This window comes from Macaca fascicularis, chromosome X (assembly GCF_037993035.2).
Source record: "Macaca fascicularis isolate 582-1 chromosome X, T2T-MFA8v1.1".
Lineage (NCBI taxonomy): Eukaryota > Metazoa > Chordata > Mammalia > Primates > Cercopithecidae > Macaca > Macaca fascicularis.
This window is the reverse complement of record NC_088395.1, coordinates 160,215,931-160,236,443: the sequence shown is the minus strand read 5'-3', so window position 1 is coordinate 160,236,443 and position 20,513 is coordinate 160,215,931. Positions and strand designations below refer to the sequence as shown.

General features: G+C 52.8%; 1 protein-coding gene across 1 annotated transcript; it reads right to left on the bottom strand.

Moving 5' to 3' along the window:
• Positions 1–71: 71 nt before the first annotated feature.
• LOC135969085 (long-wave-sensitive opsin 1) lies at positions 72–14,640 on the bottom strand. The gene is made up of 6 exons (XM_065537880.1): positions 14,488–14,640; positions 8,833–9,129; positions 5,969–6,137; positions 4,333–4,498; positions 2,566–2,805; positions 72–289 (listed from the first exon to the last, which is right to left on the bottom strand). Exons 1-6 carry the CDS (start codon positions 14,597–14,599, stop codon positions 179–181), a joined length of 1,095 nt encoding a protein of 364 aa, XP_065393952.1. The 5' UTR covers positions 14,600–14,640; the 3' UTR covers positions 72–178.
• Between the last annotated feature and the right edge of the window lie 5,873 nt (positions 14,641–20,513).

The following is a 20,513-nucleotide window of genomic DNA, read 5'->3' as shown; positions in this document are numbered from 1 at the left end:
CCTCTCGAGACCCAGTGCCTGCACACGCAGAGGCTCAGGTGGTCCCAAACTGCAGTGAAAGCCTCTGTGACTTTGTTGGTTTTGGCAAAGATAAATTACATTTATTTCACAGGGATGGAGGAGGGGGAAGGGAGAGGTGGCCAAAGCCCTGGTGGGCGGGATGGGTAGGAGGCAGATCTCATGCAGGCGACACCGAGGACACAGATGAGACCTCCGTTTTGGAGGCGCTGGAGAGTTCAGAGCCGTCGTCAACCTTCTTCCCAAAAAGCTGCAAGATGCAGTTTCGAAACTGGAAGGACAGAAAGTGTTATTGAGCAGAGCAGGAAAGGGTGGAGCCCTGTGCTGAACGTACGTGCCCGAGCCTTCCATTCACCCATTCCAAACGCCATGGGGGATGGAGGGAGGCTTGGGTTATTTCTCCCTCACACGCCGGGATGTCATCCGACTTAGCAGTTGATGGTGACTACACTGGGTTGAAGTGTGTTCCCCAAAAGATGTGTTCAGGTTAAGACGAGGTCACACTGGAGCCGGGTGGGCCCTAATCCAGTGACTGGTGTCCTCATAAGAAAAGGAATGCTTAGACACGGACATGCAGACAGAGGGAAGATGGCCACGTGAAGATGAAGGCAGAGACTGGGGCGACACACCTTGGAGTCAAGGAGTGCCAAGGACTGCCGGCAGCCCTGCAGCTGCTTCTCCCTCTCGGCCTCCATGGGAAACCTTTCCATTTGCCAACACCCTGATTTCAGACTCATGATTTCCAGAACCGTGAGAGAATCCATTTCTGTGGTTTGAAGCCACCGAGTTTGTGGTAGTTTGTGACGGCAGCCGCAGGGCAGTCATCCACAGTGACAGCTAAGGGGCAGTGGTGACCTGTCCCCAGACTGTCTGGTGAGCGGCTCAGAGAAATGTTAATGAAAAGGCATGTGGTTGTCATGTTTTTTCCAGTCCATGGATCTGGGGCAAGGTGAGGCCTAGGTAATGACAATCTAGCCCCTACCTCATCTCTCCAGGCAAGAGTCTTCCGGTACCAGGAGGAGGTCTGTCTTTGCTGCTTCACCCCAAAGAGATCTGGGCCATATGAATGTCTCAAATCATGTCCTGTGTCATCACTGAAGTAACCGCAATGCTTTGAGGACCCAGACCAAAGGCATTTTCTAATTATTTCAGGCCTACTCTTGACTAGCTCTACCTCCCTCTATCATCAAAACTCTCAAAATTAAAAAACATAATGGTTGAAATTAATAACATAAGACATGGGATGAACAGCAGAATCAGCTCAGCTGAAGAGCTGGGAGATAGGGTTGAGGAATCCATCCAGCAGCTGCTGCTTGAGCACCCGCTGTGTGCCAGACTCTGTCCTGAGCATAATTTCCTGTCTTCTTGGAACTGCGTTCCAGAAAATTCTCTCAGAATGTGTCAGGACAGGATAATTATGTGGACAGGGTGAAAGCAGAGTTGGGGGCCTGGTGAGGTCCAGAAGTGCCAACATCTGTCTAGGAGGGGGAGTTCTGGAAGGGAGAATGGAAATAATCCAGTAAAGATAGTACTTGGCAAGATAGTTTAGGATCCCAGAAACCTAGAAAAGATCCTCATGAAAGTCAGGAAACGGGGGTCAGGGATAGAACTACACTCTGGGCATCAGTGCGCTACAGCGAGTTCCCGGAAATCCACTGCAGGCCTGGTCCTACTTACTGTTTAAAAGTTACCAGAGAGAATGAACCTTTAATGAACTCTGCAGACTTGGCTTGTGTGAGTCAAAGCCGAGCCAAAGGGGCTGGAGCCGTTGAGTGGCTCTAAGATGGAGGAGCAAGGAAGAGCCGAGTGGAAGGGATGGACTGGGCCTGGTGAAATGGGAGGCCCCTGCGCACCTTTCTGGCCACCATCGAGTCACATCACAGCTGCGCTTTAATGAAGCTTGTAACCTACAGGAGGTAGGGGGATTTAGGTGTGTGAGCAGCTTGCTGCTGAGGCCCAGTATGTCAGCTAAGGAGGCTGCCTCTGGGCAGGACCACAGCACTTCCCCACTGAACTAACCCACGAACTCGTGAAAGCTCTTGAACTCTTGGTCAGTGTAGCCAAGAAGGGCCGACTTTTGTTCTTATAGGAAGACAAATTCCAGAGGTTATGGTTTGAAAATGGAGAGATGAGGGTTGAGAAGGGTTGAGTCTGAACAGAAGAGGGGCACATGTAGGGTGGATATACCTAGGGCTCACCAACTCCTAGAGCGTCTGAACGCCAGGGGAGCCCCTGAAGCTCGGCAGCCATAGTTCTAGGGCCACCGGAAAGGAAGAGCACATGGCACACAGACGCTTTGGGAAATGCCACCCTCAGGCTGAGACTATAAAGGATTCCAGAGGGCGCACCTAAGCCTTCTGCTAAGGGCCAGCTGGAGCTCTGACTGGGGCTGGGTCACATGCTGAGCCTTTCCCGGTCATTTCCCTGGGGGATCCCCCAGATGCTCCGCGGGCTTCTCATCAGAGACATGATTCCAGGTGGGGCCATCACTCTGTCCTTCTAGGCCACACAGTATTTTGAGTGGGATCTGCTGATGGCGTTGCTTACCTGCCGGTTCATAAAGACATAGATAATGGGGTTGTAGATAGTGGCACTTTTGGCAAAGTAGGCTGGCAGGGCAGCCATCAGAGGGTGGAAGGCGTAGCCAGGGTTGGCAGCAGCAAAGCATGCGAAGAAGGTGTAGGGTCCCCAGCAGACGCAGTATGCGAAGATCATCACCATCACCATGCGCGTCACTTCCTTCTCTGCCTTCTGAGTGGATTCAGACTCTTTCTGCTGCTTTGCCACCTGAGGGAGACAGGGACAGTGAGTCGGGGGTTGGGGGGCAGCAAGAGGCAGGTGCCCCAGGCATAGGGAGATGTGGGAAGGAGGAGAGGAGCCCAGCAGCCAGCTTCCAGCCCTGAGTCGTGCATAGCGGGTCCCAGGCAGACATGGCGGCCTCAGGCTGGCCCTGGGGGAGTTCTAGAATTGGAGGTGGCACGTAGCTAGGCCTGGCCTAAGACAACCTCAGAGCTGGATCTAACAAGCTCCTTTGCTTCACCTGATCCCTTAACAGACTGTTCTGTCCTGCGCTCAGGCCTGAGCATGGAGGCCGGACCTGATCACTGGGCGTGGAGAATGAAGGAGCTAACAAGATGGAGATGGCGGGGGAGGCGAAAGCCGTGGCTGGCGGGGTGCCCAGTGGGAGTTTCAGAGCAATGCATACACATCCCTCAGGCTTCCTAGGCCAGGTTGGCCACTCTGTGGGCTAAATCCTGCCCTGGACTCATTGTGGCTGAGGGCAGCTGTGGTGGGGTGACTCCTTCATGCCTGGGAGGAAGGAGACGAATGACCTCCAGGCAGAGGCACTGTGGGGGAGGCCACAAAGGCCAGCAACCAGCTGCCAGGGATGAGGGACTGATGGCAGGCAGATGAGTGGGGATGAGAGAGGGACTGTGAGGGCTGGAATGCGGGGACGGCCAAGATAACAGGGCTAGGGTCACATTCTGGAGCTGGGGCTCCACCATCCCAGACTAATACAGCCTAAGCTATGGTTGGGTACGTGTGGGAGCCTTCAGCCCAAGGTGGTGGGGTGAGGGGGCCTTTCACAGGCTCACAGACTCCTCTAGGGAGAGCTCAGCAGGCATGCCCATCCAATTGTGGGCACAGGTAGCTTCATATAGGAAAGCCACCACCCTGAAAGGGCTCCCACTGCTAACAGAAAGAACCAGCCTTGCTCTCCTCACTTGCCTGATGTCCCGCAGGGGCTCCCGGTGGTAACCTAGTCTAGGGGTAGGGGGTGATGGCTGTGGACAGGATCAGCTTCCCAAGGCAGAGGGCCAGATATGGAGGGTGGAGAGTGGGTCGGGGGTCAAATGGCACACTCGGGTCCACTCCTTGGTCGGCCCCACAGCCTATGAAAGGGACAAGGGTACTCCGGTGGCAGCCTCATAAAAACATGCCTTGATTTGCAGGTGTCATTTGCTGATGTGGCTGCTCCACTCTACTCTGTGGGAAAGGCAGCCTTTCCACCCCGGGGAGAACTGTCCGGGGTCGGGGAAAGGCACACCTCTATTCCCTTAGCGGACTCCTCCAGGGAGGGAGTGGCAGTGCTTTCCCGTCTCACAGACCTGAGGACAACGGGGCTGGGGCTGAACCTGCAGGCAGTGGTACAGCCCCAAAGGAATCGCCTGATTCTCATCGCTGGATCTTAATATTTTCTTATAGGGGTAGAATCCTCTTCTCTAATGATTTTTGAAAAAAATAGTTTAGGAGTCTCAGTGGACTGATTTGGGGGCAGAGATACTTAGGGGCAGGAGGAATCGGGGGGCTTACCGCTCGGATGGCCAGCCACACTTGGAGGTAGCAGAGCACGATGATAGCCAGTGGAATGATGCAGCAGGTGACCATGAGGACAATCATGTAAGACTGCACCCCGGGGTACGAGCTGCCACTGAACACATCTGGGCCGCATGAAGTCTTTAGGCCATGGGGCCAGTACCTGGAGAGAAGGGCCAGCAGCCAGTCCTGATGCAGGGGGCAGTGACCCAGGACCCCCAGCTCAGGCATGGTGCTGACTCGGATGGAGTTTGTTTTTTTAAATTGAGGTGAAATTCACTTTGCATGAAATTTCCTGATTTGAAGTGATCAATTCTGTGACAGTCACCACCTCTGCTTCCAGAACATTTGCATCAACCCAAAACAAAACCGTTGGGTAGGATTTTGGTAAATCCTTGTCCATTTTTAGATGTCATGCCTTTCCTGTTTTTAAAATTCTGGTAAAATGTACATAACATAAAATGTACCATTATAGGCCAGGCACAATGGCTCACGCATATAATCCCAGCATATTGGGAGGCAGAGGTAGGAGGATTGCTTGAGCCCAGGAGTTCAAGACTAGCCTGGAACACGCAGTGAGATCTTGTCTCTACAAAAAATAAAAAAATTAGCCGGGTAAAGTGGTGCACCTGTAGTCCCAGCTCATCAGGAGGCTGAGGTGGGAGGATCACTTGAGCCCAGGAGGTCGAGGGTGCAGTGAGCCATAATTACACCACTGCACTGTGCCAGCCTGGGTGACAGAGTGAGACCCTGTCTAAAAAAAAAATAAATAAAAATACCATTATGACCTTTGGTACATTCACGATGCTGTGCAAACATCTCCACTATCTGCTTCCAGAACATTTTCATCTACCCAATCACTCCCCCTTTTTACAAACGGAGTGTGAGGTTCCATCTTGCCCTGACCTTCTGAGAACACCCGTGAAGAGCTGAGTCTTTTATCTGAGGTCAGCTAGGCCATGACTGAAATAAAAGGCCCTGCTCACTGGGTGGCCTGAAGGATTAAATGAGACAACCCGCGGGAGAGCCTCCATCAGGGTCAGCTCGCCACACATGTTTGATAACAGGCAACTGTGTGGGGCATGGCGGCATGAGGAGGGTGGGAGACAGAGACAGGCTTTCACAAGGTTTGTTTCCCAGAATGATGGAACGTTCCCAAAAAAAGAACATTCCCTCTCCAAACACCACGAGAACTTATTCACGGGCTTGTTGATAAAACAGTGAAATGCTGTCCATCCAGTCCCTCCCAATCAAACATTTGAGCCACTTGCTTGGCCTGGCCAGGACATGTGCTCTGCAGGCCCAGGTGGATCTATGACCCAAGCAGCCTCTGAAAGGTGGGGGGCGGGGTGGGGCAGCATGTTCAAGAAAGAGACCTGGAATGCAAACACACTGTCTGTTCACTGACAGCTGTGTTGATGGCCCGAGCTCTGTGTGCTCCTGTGACCCGATCGTGCTTGGGACAAATATGTTTCCAGAGGTTCGGAGACCACAGATCCATTTCTATGTTGCAGCCACATTCATACATTGATAGACGTTGCATGCTCAGAGGTGCCCAGAGAAAGGAAGTGATTTGCCTTAAGGTCACAGAGTCTGACCCTGCCCACTCCATCTTGCGCCCTTGCACCCTTACCTGCTCCAACCAAAGATGGGCGGGGCCGTCCACACGGCAGACCAGATCCAGGAGAAGGCAATGCCCACGATGGCGAGCTTGGCATCAAATCTCACGTTGCCAAAGGGCTTGCAGACCACCAGCCACCTCTCCCAGGAAATGATGGCCAGGGACCAGAGACCTGTGATCCCTACAGGGAGAGCAGACAGATGAGGGCTTTGTGCCGAAGCAAAGGTGGAACAGCCTTCAATGTCACTGCTCCCTTCCCCGACCAGCCGAAAGCTTTCAAAATCAGGAGGTGTCCTCCCACCCAGCTGTAAAACCTAAGTCTCCAAAGAGTGTTTTCAGGTCCAGGGTGAGCAGGCCCCTGGGTCAGCTTGTTTCTCTAACTCCTGCTTTCCACTTCCTTCCCCATGTCATTCAGCCTCTCCTCCCGCCTTGCTTCCCCACTGACCCCAGCGCCTTACTCTCTGCTCCTCTGTTCTCCTCCTCTCCTCCCCCTTTCTTTCTTTCCTCTTAAACCTCTGTTGCTCTCCCTCTGGAGCAGGAGCTTAGAGCTCCCAGTTTGGCCAGCGGGTTTCTTGCCAACCCAGTCTTAGAATCTCGAATCTGGGAACAGAACTCAGGGAGCTCTGTCCTCAACCTCCACACATCCAGCACCAAAAGGGAAGCCAGAGCCACAGACACAGTGGCCAGTGCCCGTTCACCCACAGGAGCCCTGTTACCACTTCTCGCCCTCTTGGCCACCAGCCCTTCCTCTAATGACAGAACTCTTGATGGCCACGTCCAGAGCAGCATAGCCACACTGAGCTGTTGTTGTCCCAGCCAAGAGCAAGGAATCAGACCCTGTGTAGACTCCTGTGTTCCTCCTTCCGGTACACACCCATGTTCCTTTAGGCGTTTGTAAAGGCCTTAGATTCTCCCCGGCTCCCTCTCTGCAGTAGGTGGAGACAGTTTCCCACTGTCCTGCTTAGACCCCAAACGTCTGCACACAGAATTCAGGGCTCCACGGACTGAGGTGGAAAAAAACGACATCTTTCTCTCCATCAACCTCGAACAGACACTGGGCATTTCCTTCCATTATGAACGTGGCAGTATTAGCAGTACCCGTGACTCGGTCAGCGAGAGAGGTCACAGATGTTTTTCTGTCAATTCATAGAGGTGGCAGACAGTTTGAGCATCACTTATGTTCATCACTACTCTGAAATAACAGTGGTTGTCAGGCGGGATCCTGTTATTTAATACTTTAGTACTGAGTGGTGTCACTAATACGTTTAATACATGCTTTTATTTTTATTTACTTTTTGAGACAGAATCTCACTCTGTTGCCCAGGCTGAGTGCAGTGCTGCCATCACAGTTCACTGAAGTCTTGACCTCCAGAGCTCAAGTGATCCTCCCACCTCAGCCTCCTGAGTAGTCCTGGGACTACCGGTGTGCCACCACGCCCAGCTGTTTTTATTTGTTGTAGGGAAGAGGTCTCACTATGTTGCCCAGGATGGTCTCAAATTCCTGGAGGCAAGCAGTCCTCCTACCTCAGCCTCCCAAAGTGCTGGGATTACAGGCATGAGCCTGGCCAATAAATGCTTTTAAAGAAAGACTGTGCTACTGATGAATGTTTAATACTTCGATAACTGTTTTTCAATATAATTTGCTGCCTTTGTAATCCTGGGGGTCTCATTTTATGCGTTTGCAAAAATTCCTCTGAGATGGGGTCCATAGGCTTCCCAGATGGCCAAGGTCATCCGTGGACCAAAACTGGTGGGGAAGTGCTGGCTGCTTGGCACCTGACTGACCCAGGAACAGACCATGAGCAGAGGCAAGGGTGAGCGGGAGACCCTGGCAGAAGCAGAGATAGACGTGGGCGGAGATGCAGGGGGGCACTCAGGAAGGGTCGTGTGACCACCGAGGCCATGCCTGCTGCAGAGAGCACTCAGATCTGGGGATGGACCTTCTCTGCCTGACCTTCCCTTGGCTCCCCTTCTAGACTGTCAGGGTAGAGCCGGGACTTGGACAAACGCCCTCTCTGGTCTGGGCCATCGTGGGTACAATTCAAGGCAGTTAACAGGGAGTGGGGAGGCTGCTAAGAGAGACGAGGGGAGGCAAGAGCAGGAGCTGCTCCTGTTGGATGTGGGGTCTCCTCCTCCTGAAATAAAGTTCCAGCTGCTGGGCGTGACCTCTGAGGCCTCCAAGACCTGGGCCTGGCCACCTTGTGTCTGGCAGCCACGGCTGCTTGGTGGTACTCTGCCCACTGGAACCACCAACTGCTCCCACCTGCTCCTCCACCACCTGCCCCAGGCCCTTTCTTGTCTGAGAGGACTGATGACAGTACTGTGTGGTCGCCGTCTGGGTGTAGGGCCCCCTCCTTAGTACAGAGCCTGGCACACTGGTACCTCTCGGCCACTGTCTGCTGACCTGAGCGGAATCATGGCCCACAGATATATTAGTGATGGGGATGGGGAGAGGATCTGGGAATTGTGTCTCCTCCAGGAAAAGCAGATGCCGGTGAGCTGAAATGGCAGGCATCCCTAATTGCAGGGGAGTTCTGTCCAGAGTGCCCAGAGTTCCCACTCCCCTACTGTTCTGGAGTTGTCTAGCTCTGTATCTGTCTCCTCCCACACCAACCCCATAGCTCCGAACTGGCTGTTCCCGGGCAGAGCCTGACTCAAGAGTAGGAACTCAGGGTATGTTGGATTGAAGGGAGCTGAATTTAATGTGACTGTCCAGATAGAAACCTCCAGAACCCTTCATTATATGGATGTGAGGCACAGATGTGGAGGGAGATAGACCCACAGGAGAAGCTGGGCCCAGCTCATCATGAGGTGGTCGGAGGGACTTGCAGAGTGAATGAATGGTTTCTGCTGAGCTTGGGCCCCGACTGGCTTACCACACAGGGAGACGGTGAAGCCTTCCAGGACACACATAGGGTGGCCCAGCACGAAGTAGCCAGAGACCTGGTTCACAACACTGATAGTGCTGGCGATGACTGTCTCTGCTAGATCAGCAACTGCCAGGTTCACCAGGATCCAGTTCAGCGGGTGGCGCAACTTCTTGAACTTCATGGTGGCAGCCAGCACAAGCCCATTTGTGAAGACGGATGCGGTGACCACAAAGATCATCCAGACACTGGTGAGGTGGTACACCCATCTGGGAGCGATGTGGTAGTTGGGGCCTTCAAAGGGGCCTGGGGGCAGGAGGCAGAGGAGAGAGAGGAGCTGGGCGGCAGCCTCGCCTGTCTATACCAATGCCGATCTCACCTCTCCCTGCCCCATCAAGGCCTCCCCTCCGCCTCCCGCCCTCCTGCCTTTGCAATTGGCTCTTTCCCTCCAGCTTTGCCCATCCTCAGACCGACAGCCTCCCCTCCATCCTGTCGCTCAAGCCAGAGACCATCGCCTGCTGGTCACCGGCACTGGCACCTTGAACTTAACGGAACTCCTCATCATCTCCCCAAACTGATTCCCTGCTCCCAGTGTGCAGTCACCCCGCTTCCCTGCTCCCCTCTTCCCTTCGCCTCAGCTCTACCTCCTACCTCCCAGAGTCCTCTGCCCTTCCATAGACAGACGCTTTCCTCGTGTAAAGCCAAGCTCAGATGCATTTGCCTTCCAGAAGCCTTTCCAGATTCCCCAACTAGTGGTAACTCACCCCCTTGAGGGGAAGACCACTACCCACCTCTGTCACCTTCTGTCACATATAGGAGTTACTGTTCATGATGATCTGAATGTGCGTGTCCCCCATAAATTCCTGTGTTGAAATCCCAACCCCCAAGGTGATGGTATTAGGAGGTGGGGCCTTTGGCAGGTCATTCAGTTCATGTGTGCAGAGCGAGTGGGGCCCTCATGAATGGGATTAGTGCCCTTATAAAAGAGGCCCTAGAAGCTGGGCATGGTGGCTCACGCCTGTAACCCCAGCCACTCAGCAGGTCAACGTGGGAGGATCACTTGAGCCTTTGGGAACAGTTCAAATTAGCTGGGAATGGTGGCTCATGCCTGTAATCCCAGCACTTTGGGAGGCTGAGGCAGGAGTGTCTCTTGAGCCCAGGAGTTCAAATCCAACCAGGGCAACATGGCAGCATCTCATATTAAAAAAATTTTTTTTAATTAAAACTTTTTAATTTTTTAAAAGAGTCCCTAGAGCGCTTTCTAGCTCTCTTTTTACCCTGTGAGGATACAACAAATTGTTGGCAATCTGCGGCCAGGAAGAGGTTCCTTGCCAGAGCCCACCACGCTGGCACCCTGACTTCCAGCCTCCAGAGCTGTGAGAAATAAATTTGTCATTTAAAAGCCACCCAATCTATGGTAATTTCTCTTTTATTCTTTTCTTTTTTTTTTTTTGGTTTTGTTTTTTGTTTTATGAGACAGAGTCTTGCTCTGTCGCCCAGGCTCGAGTGCAGTGGTGTGATCTTGGTTCACTGCAACCTCTGTCTCCCGGGTTCCAGTGATTCTCCTGCCTCAGGCCCTCAGGTATCTGGGACTACCAGGTGCGCATTACCGCAATGGCTAATTTTTTTATTTCTGTAGAGATGGGGTCTGGCTATGTTGCCTAGGCTGGTCTCGAACTCCTGACTTCAAGTGACCCGCCCACCTCGGCCTCCCAAGTAGCTGGGACTACAAATGCATTACTTCTCCTTTTTATTTGTAGGAGTTTGCTAGGGCTCTACACCTTTTTTGTTGGAAGGACCTTTGTCGTAACATTGTTTTTGGCAGATTACTTGAAGGGATTGCAAGCCACAGACCTGCTGCCATATAAGGCCTCATGGAGAGTCCCAAGATTTATCAAGAGATTCTTTAGTTGTGTGTTAGAAAGGTCCAACTCAAGCTAGCTTAAGAAAAATGGGGATTTCCTGGCTCCGGCCAGGAGAGACAGATAAATCTCACCCCTAGCACAGCTGGATCCCACAAGGCCCCTGCTGCCCTCTGTGCACGGGCCCCATTTGTTCCTAACACAAGGAGCTTCCAGAAACCCACTGACAATGTCTGCAGTTCTGATACCTGGCACTGGCTCCCCAGGAACCCTCAGTATGAGCAGTAGGGACAGACCATTGACAATTGAAGGCCTTCGTGGTGTCAGTCTCCATGCAGAAGGAAGCAGAGGGGAGCAATGGGGTTGCTGATGGACCTAAGAACAGAGAACCCCCAAACTGTCGGCAGCTCTTCCCTGGGAAGTACTTCGGGTGAACTGGGGAAGAGCAGCTGAGACTGGGAGGGTTTGGGACGCTCTGGCCTGTAGGCAAGTGCAAGGGGCTGGAGCAATCTAGGTGCTGTGACCTCTCAAAACAAGGCAGCCAGTTCTCTTCCCTGGCAACCCTTGCGGTCCAAATTGGGCAGTGCAGGGACAAGGGGGCAAAGGAGAGAACAGGTCCCAGCAGCAGTGGGGGAGAGAACAGGTCCCAGCAGCAGTGGGGGAGGGGACAGAAGCTGCCACCAGTGCAACTAGAGCTGGTGTAATGGCCTGCCTCGCCCTTGTGAAAGTTCTGGAACTGATTTCATGAAGCAACGAGCAAGAGAATCAAAGTCAACTCCCAGGCAAAGTGATTCGAGGAAATACAGGGAGAGAGGGAAGGCAGCAGCAGGGGGAGAAGGGGACGCAGTGGCGCAGAGAAGCCAGACTTCTTCAAGTACACCTTTTTTTTTTTTTTTTTTTTTTGAGACAGAGTCTCGCTCTGCCGCCCAGGCTGGAGTGCAGTGGCGTGATCTTGGCTCACTGCAAGCTCCGCCTCCCGGGTTCACGCCATTCTCCTGCCTCAGCCTCCCGAGTAGCTGGGACTACAGGCGCCCGCCACCTCGCCCGGCTAGTTTTTTTGTATTTTTTAGTAGAGACGGGGTTTCACTGTGTCAGCCAGGATGGTCTCCATCTCCTGACCTCGTGATCCGCCCGTCTCGGCCTCCCAAAGTGCTGGGATTACAGGCTTGAGCCACCGCGCCCGGCCAACTTTTCTAGATTTTAATTTGAAACTTTTAGCTGTTTTATTACATAATTATAAAACAAAATTTAAGTGGCTGGGGTCGGTGGCTCACATCTGTAATCCCAGCACTTTGGGAAGCTGAGGTGGGCAGATGACTTGAGGTCAGCAGTTTGAGACCAGCGTGGCCAACATGGTAAAACCCTGTCTCTACTGAAAATAAAAAAATTAGCTGGACGTGGTGGTGGGCACCTGTAGTCCCAGCTCCTTGGGAGGCTGAGGCAGGAGAATCGCTTGAACCCCGGAGGCGGAGGTTGCAGTGAGCTGACATCACGCCACTGCACTCCAGCCTGGGCGACACAGTGAGAGTGTCTTGAAAAAATAAAATAAAATAAAATAAAAATTTAAATTGAAAGACCAATCTCTGAAAATCAGCAACAAAAGAAATGAAACTAAATGCATATCCACTGAGTGGCCTATCACTTAGAGAGGGACTGTTCTAAGGGACTTGAAACACACTGGTTTACTACACTACCTAGTGGCATATACCCTCAGGGGAAGAAGACCTGTGAAGATGTGAAAGTTTTGGTCACCAATAGGTGAAGACAGGGTAAGGTGTCCAAATGGCATCATTTTCCATCCACACTGCAGTGGTTTAATTGGTATGGGCGTTGAGTTTCACTAGCCACCAACACCCCTGAAAAGAGACACTCTCCTTGCCAAAACACACCAACAAATCCAACCTGCCTCTGGTCAGACCCTCAGGTCAACTGCCAATTTACAGAAAAATCATAATGAACAACGTCAGAGGAGCCTGTCAGGCTACGTCATGAACGACTTGCTTTCTTCCAGAAATAAATTGCAGGGAGATAGAGTGGGAACCTCTAGATTCAAAGATAGTCAAAAGGCTTATCAATCAATCTGAATGTGTGGACCTCAATTGAGCCCTGGTTCAAGCAAACTGAAAATACGTATGACGTTTTTTGAACACTATTAGGTATTTGAAGCTATTCAGGAAATATTGTTACACTCGTCAGTGTGATGATGACTTGTGGTTATGTATTGAGAAGATCCCTTTTCTCCTAGAGTAACATAGTAAAGATTTACAGAGGGAAGGGTGTGAGGTCTTGGATTTGCTTCCAAGAATCAGGAAGAAAGAGTAGTGGAGGGGTTACAGATGAAATGAGATGAAACTGTGGAAGTTGAGTGATGGGTACCGGGGTTCATTACACTCTATTACACTCTTCCTTCTACTTTAGTAGATGCTTGAAGTTTTGTGAAAAAAAAAACAACAAAAAACAAAAAACCCACCCGGACATTTGAAAAGAGTGCATTGAAGCATCATGCATTGATGAAGTCTGGGGGCATCTAGGAAGAGACTGTTGCATTGCCACCAAGGAAATTCTGGGCACAGTCATGTTGAGGTCAACTGCAAGATCCTCAGCCGGTTTGGTCTGGGCACTCTGTCACTAATTGGCACTCGGTCCTGGCCACCCCACAGTGGGATATTTATTGCCAACCAAGGAGCTGGCGTGGTTTCTGGAAACCACAGCCCCATAGCCTGCATGATGTTCTTTTTTTTGAGACGGAGTCTCGCTCTGTCACCAGGTTGGAGTGCAGTGGCACGATCTTGGCTCACCACAACCTCCGCCTCCTGGGTTCAACGATTCTCCTGCCTCAGCCTCCCGAGTAGCTGAGACTACAGGCGTGTGCCACGAAGCCCAGCTAATTTTTGTAATTTTAGTAGAGATGGCGTTTCACTATGTTGGCCAGGATGGTCTCTATCTCTTGACCTCAAGAGCCGCCCGCCTGGGCCTCTCAAAGTGCTGGGATTACAGGCATGAGCCACCGCGCCCTGCCTTCACGATGTTCTTGAAGGCACCAAAGGAATTTGGTTTGGAGGAGGGGCCAGGGGAGAGGGCCAGGAGTAGGGAGGTCACTGGCGTCCTCAGCTTCTTTGAGGGCCTGCGTGCAGCTTTTGGATTGGGCAACTGCCAATGGCAGAACTCAGGCTGCCCTGATGAGAGCTTTCAGCTTTCTATTGTGCCTGAGCCCTCTCTCCCAGGACTGCTCCAAAGGGAAAGGTGGCCCTGGGCGCCAATCTAGCCTCTTCCCCCAGAGGTGTGCAGCCAAAAGCTGTGTGGCCCCATCATAGAGTTCAACAAAATGACTGCTACAATCTCTGCCGACCCCGAAGTTCTAGAAGTTTCTTGCCCTCTGCTGCTGTCTTCCCCACCCTCCCGCCTCCCTTGGGTGTGTCAGTATGTTGCCTCCTTTTGGCTTCAAATGTAAAGACAGACCCGACTCTTCCCCAGGAAGCTGAGGGACTCTGTGGAATGAGAGGTTACTTGCTAGCAGTGAACACACTCATCTACGGGCCAGAAAGAAACAGCACATAAATTCTTCCCCAGCCATGGATTCTCAAAGAGGCTGGGAAGCCTGTGTGGCTTGCGAATGCATATTCGATATTATGGTGTCCTTCTAGATTCGGAGAGGACCCCTGGATTCATGTCGTCTGAAAAGCTATGGGAGAAAGCCTCTGCTGGTGGGGATGTGCAGAAGAGAGATTCCCTTGGGCGGGGCAGGTGGGTGGTCGGTGGCCCCCAGTGCAGCCACCCAGCCTCCACGGGCCTGCTGGCTCACCTCTGGTGGAGTTGCTGTTGGTGTAGGTGAAGATGCTGGACTGGGTGCTGTCCTCATAGCTGTCCTGCGGATGGCGGCCTGCGAGCCTTTGGAGGCTCCACTGCTGGGCCATGGCTATGGAAAGCCCTGTCCCCGACGGCAGCCAGCCCTGGCGCATCACCTGAGGGTCACGGCGCTTTATACTGGCCTGTGGGATCAGCCCGGGCCTCTTCACCTTAAAAGCTCCCAAACCCTACACTACCTGATCTCTTAATTGGGCCTGGGACTTAGACCTCCTCCTCCCACCTCTTGCTCCCCTGCTCCTGAGGCGAGCCCGCAAGGGCGGCTCAGAGGGATTTGCTGGGAACCAAACTCAGACGCCCCACCCATCCCCGCCAGGCAGGTGGAGGTGACTGTGGGAGCCTCTGTGGCCCTCTCTGTGTTTATGTGTCCTCTGTTCCCTTCTACTGTCTTGTGCCCGCCTTTGGGGCAGGTGGACTCAAGGGTCAGGTTTTGCAGACTGGGGGGTGGGTGGTGAAGCTGCCCAGAGCCTGAATCCTCCTTTCTCATGTGGTTCTCTTGAAAGCCCAGGGAGACTTTTTAGGGTCGAGGCCTGGAACCAGATCCTCCTTGTGAAGCTGGCCGTCTCCGTGGGCCCAAACGGGCGAGATTTGTGCCAGTGGGGGCTCCTCCTCCAGGGTGGGGGGAGGGTGCAGGCTGACTGCGCGCATCCTGCTCTTGGCTTCCCTCCTCCCCCTTTCCCCCCATGAGCTGCAGGTCCTTCAGCCCTCAGGGTGCTCATGCAGTGCCCCCATCAGCCCAGGGCAGCACCTGCTCAGGTCTCCCTTGCCCTGAGTTCACAGGCTTGCCTTGGGCTTTACCAACCACAGGCCCCCTGTTGACAGAGGATTCAGACAGGCCGTGTCTGCTGTCCCTCTGTCACCATGCTTGGCAGGGGCACAGATGACCTGTTAGTGCCCAACTCCGTAGCCTTGCCTCAGTTTCCTACCAAGGGGCCCTGTCCTCTCCACAGCCCTCCCATCCCAGCGCTCCCCACCGGGAGCACATCCCCTTTCACAGCTTACACCAGCTCCCGGCTCAGCCCCGAAATCCAGCTCCCTCCAGGTACCTCCTTTTGGGTTTATTCCTTAAGCTCAAGAAAGCCAAGATGTGAGCTTGTGGCCTCTTGTCCCTGTTCTTGGAGCCACGATTCTCCAGCATTCCTGGCTCATACTTACACTCCTGGCAGCATGGCCTCTGCTGCAGGCACAGGGGGGCCCTGGCTGCCAAGCTGAAGGCCAGGGCTGCATGGAGCCCTAGCCTGGCTACCCATAGCAAGAATGGCTTTTAACATCTGTCACTGCCTGCCACGTGCTAGGTGCCAAGCTAGGGGCCCCATGTGGAAGAGAAGACGAGTCCTGACCACAGACTTGCCAGGGTCCATTCACAGCCTAGAAAGGTGGGCTCGATGCCCAGCGGCACTGGTGAGCTTTTTCTCTGACTCCGTCACTTCTACGCCTGTGTACCCAAGATACTTGAAAATGTGTATCCACACAAAAACCCATACATGAATACAAACAGAGCACTGTTCCCAACAGGCCACATGGTAGAAGCAACCTGGAAGTCCAGGAGCAGATGAGTCGGTAATCAAAAAGTGGCCTGTCCGTACAATGGAGTATCATTTGGCCATAACAGGGAATGAAGGGCTGACCTACGCTACAACGTGCACAGACCTGAAAAACAGCACACTCGGTGAGTGAAGCCAGACACAAAAGGCCACAGAGCGCATGGCTCCATCTCTGTGAAATGCTTAGATAGGCCAATCCAGAGACACAGAAAGCAGAGGAATGGGTGTCAGGACAGCGGAGGGAGGGAAATGGAGGATCACTTCTTAATGGGTACAGGGAATGCTTTATGGGTGATAAAAATGTTCTAAAATTGGATTGTGATGGTGCGGCCACTGTGGAAAACAGTTTGGCAGCTCCTGCAAAAGTTAAACCTAGAATTCCCATAGGGCCCAGCAACCGCACTGCTGGGTATAGGCCCAGAGGAATGGAAAGCAGGGTCTGGAAGGGCCTCCCAAAGAGCTGGGATTACAGGAATGATTCACAACAGCTGAAACATGGAAGCAACCTGTGTCCATCAACAGACAATTGGGCTGGACATGGTGGCTTATGCCTGTAATCCCAGTTCTTTGGGAGGCCAAGGTGAGAGGATCACTTGAGCCCAGGAGTTTGAGACTAGCCTGGGCCACATAGTGAGACTCTGTCTCTACAAAAAATACAAAAATTAGCAGGGCACAGTGGCAGGCGCCTGTAGTCACAGCTACTTGGGAGGTGGAGAGGTGGGAGGACTGCTTGAGCCTGGGAGGTTGAGACTGCGGTGAGCTGTGATGGCGCCAGGGCACTCCAGCCTGAGTGACAGAGCAAGACTCTGTATCAAAGCAAACAAAGAAACAAACATCAATGGATGATTAGATAAACAAATTGTGGTCTATACAGACAATGGAATATGATTCACCCTTAAAAAGAAACGAAATTTGACACATGCTCAAACATGGATGACCGTTGAGGACATTGCTCAGTGAAATGAGCCAGTCACAGGAGGGCAAATACTGTAAAATTACCACTTATACGAGGGGCCTAGAGTGGTCAACTCCATAGAGATGGACAGTGGAAGGGGGGGTGCCAGGGGCTGGGGGGTGGGGAGCTGGTATTGAACGGGGCCAGAGCTTCAGTTTGGGAAGATGAACGAGTTCTGTGGCTGGATGGTGGTGATGGCTGCACAGCACCGTGAATAGACCAAAACCACCAAGTGCCTTTCCTCCTCTTATTTGTTTTTAGGGCCCAACTCCTAAAGAGATCCCCCTGCAGAAAGACCTCCCTGATGCCTTGGCCTCGGGTCCCTGCTCTGAAGTCCCCTCTTGGACTGCATCCTGCCTCTGTGGCGGTGCTTCAGCTGGGACCCCTTGACTTTCTACTCTGGCTGCCAACAGCATGGTGTGTGCCCCCACTCCTTGGCAAGATGGAATGGTCATTGTCCCTGTTCTGTGGATGAGATGCCTGAGGTGTGTTCAAGGCATAGACCTCACAATGCCACTTGCTGAAACAGTGTCAAGTCTCTAGAACTCAATCCCAAGGGACTTCCAAGGGTCCCTCTTCCCAGGTCCAAGAGAGCTTGGTCTGCCTGTCCCCACCAGAGTCAGAGAATCCAAGGATACAAGAATGTGAGACCTAGAAGTGGGCCTCCTCTGAGATCACCTGCCCCACCAGGTCCCTTCTGAGCATGGGACGGCTGGCCAGCCTTGTCCCAGCACCGCCATGAGCTGGCCGAGTGGCCTTGGACAGGGCGACTTCTCCCTCTTGGCCCAGATTCCCCTTCTGTCTAGAGGGAGATAAGCAACTCTGAGGTTTCCCTGGGCATTCAAGGCCACCATGTTGTTTGGAAGCCCTTTGAGAACACGAAGTGCCCTGTGAAGTGGGGGTCCGGCAGAGGAGGAGCAGGGTGTCTGGGGGAAGCCCCTAGCCTCGCCTGAGCCCCGGAGCTGGCCCTCTGCTTGCCCTGCCTGCCCTTGTCCAGGATTACGCTAATGACCCAGCTCAGCGCAATCCCACCAATGCCCTGGGCCACACGTGTGCCAGCCCCCACATCCCAGGAAGGAGAGTGGAGGTGGCAGAGGTGGGAGGAGGCCTGAAAAGGTGGTAGGTTCTGCACCTTCACTGGCTCTGCTAATTGATGATTAGGGCTAACAGAAGATCAAGTCCCATTTTAGCCTAAAGCAGATTACTGTCCTGGAAAGTCACCCAGCACCTGTGGGGGCATGTTTGTCCCCAGGCCGGGTGAAAACTCATTTGTGGTCCCACACTCTTGCAGAAGGGTGGGTGAAAGTGGAGGGAGTGCTAGAGAAAGATGTGAAGAAAGAGGGGGTGAGGGGGTAAGATGGGGGAGAGGAGCGGGAGCAGCAGCGACCCAAGAAAGCCCCAAGGAAGGGTGGCCCCTGGTGAAAGGCCAGAGGGACCCAAGCCAGGCCAGGCCCCACTGTCAGCGCCCTCTGCTCTGCCCGGAGTCTCCCATCCTCGCTGCCAGCTGGGGCCCTGGCCACGGTGGAAGATTAAATGTCGGACTTGTCTCTAATGCGACTACTCCTAAATGACTCCACGCGGGAGAGCCGATTAGGAGTTATGGGGGCTGCTGTCATCTTGACTCAGGGGCTTTGTCACTAATAGCCGATGGCTGCTACAGCTACAGGACAAGGAACCATTTGGTCATTTGCCTTTGACATTTTAAAAAATCTTGGTAAAATATACATAATGCAAAGTGTACCATCGCTACCATGTGTAAGTGTACAGTCCAGTCACCACCATCTGTCTCCAAACTCTTTTCACTTCATGAAACGGAAGCTCTGTCCCCATGAAACACCCATGCCCTTTCCCGACCCCTCAGCCCCTGGCACCCGCCCTTCTATTCCTATGCATTTGGGAGCTCAGAGTGCAATCCTACAGGTGCGTGGCCTTCTGTGCCTGGCCTGGGTCACTTATCCGTTGCCTGTGTGTATTTGGAATGGATTTCCAACCACTGGATTTTCATTTTTATGTGGCTAAATATCACTTGTTTCCTTTTTGACTTCTGGCCTTCCTACCTCGTTTGAAGAGGTCTATAAACACACACCATACTCCGGCCTCTTCCTCAGCCGCCGGGCTCTCCGAACTTGCCAAGGCCCCCTGCTCAGTATAGTCTTGATATTCTCAGCTCAGCCTCATAATCTCACGCTGGCTGCTGCAGGCTTCCTAAGTCCCTGTCCATCCAGCCGCTCTAAGTCAAGAGTGTGGATGTGGCACGTCCACCCTCTGTGTCCTTGAGCGTGGTGGTCACTGTGTCCTCATCAGGAAGATGGGGATAACATTTACTTGCTGTAAGGCTTAAATAAGATCATCCGTTTAAAGAGTCTTAGCTCAGTCTTTGGTACAGAAAACTCAGCCAATTATTCATTCAGCAGATACTTATTAGATACTTTTTGTGGGCCAGGCACTGTTCTAGGTCCCAGGATGCATTTGCGAACAGATGGAGATCCCATGCTCTGACAGCTACAGCTGCCTTTCTAGTTGGGGGAGATGAGTAGGATGGAGAACAGAAAAAGGAAGACAGGAGGGTGCAGGTGCCAGAGTGGGAAGGCAGTAGATGCCCACTTTCGAAGGGCACCAGGGTGAGCCCCTCTGAGAAGGGGACATGTGAGGAAAGACTCGAGGGAGGGAGGGCAGGAGGGAGCCATCCAGAGATCCAGGAGGGCATCCCAGGAGAGGGGCAGCAAGTGCAAAGGCCCTGGGGCAAGAGCATGGCCGGCCTGCTCCGGGACCAGCAAGGAGATCAGGATGGCTGGAGTGAGAGTGGGGTTGGTGAGGAGGAGGAGGAAAGGCTACATGGCAGGGCCCTTCTCACTCTGAATGGAATAGGGAGCTTTGTCGGATTTTGAAAAAAAAGTGACGCAATCTGAAGTTGATTCAGACAGACTCCTCTGGCAGCTGTCTGCGAGCTGTGGGGGCCAGGGCAGAAGCAGGGAGACCAGGTCAGGAAGGCCACAGTGGGGTGGTGAGAGGTAGCAGACTCTGGAGAGCTTTTGTAAGTGGAGCCAATAGGATTTCCTGGTGGCTTAGGTGGAAGCAGTGAGAGGACGGGAGGAGCTGCCCTCAGCTGAGATGTCGAGGTTGTGGGCATCAGGCATCCATAAATAACGAACATGGGGACTGGCAAGGGGCCCTCGCCTCACAGCCATTGACATTCTTCACAGATCCCGACTAATGTGAACATCTGGATGGAATGGACAAACTCTCAGGAAAACACAACTCACCCAAATGGACTCAAGAAGAAAGAGAGAATCAGAAGAGCTGAAGTTGCTGAACCTATCATTTCAAATCTGCTCACAAAGAAAGGTCCTTGCTCCATTTCTGACCTTTGCCCAGGTTGACGTTGATTCTGAGCCTGTTGTGTCTTTCTTTCTTTGTTTCTGACATGTCTTTTTTTTTTTTTTTTCTTTTTTGAGGTGGAGTCTC

Bases quoted from the DNA above. Each gene is read 5' to 3' on its own strand.
- LOC135969085 (XM_065537880.1), bottom strand. From the start codon at position 14,599: ATGGCCCAGCAGTGGAGCCTCCAAAGGCTCGCAGGCCGCCATCCGCAG. The intron at 6,138-8,832 runs GTAAGCCAGTCG...CTCTCCCTGTAG, and splicing joins CTTCACCGTCTCCCTGTGTG to GGATCACAGGTCTCTGGTCC. The intron at 2,806-4,332 runs GTAAGCCCCCCG...TGTCTCCCTCAG, and splicing joins TGTGGCTGGCCATCCGAGCG to GTGGCAAAGCAGCAGAAAGA.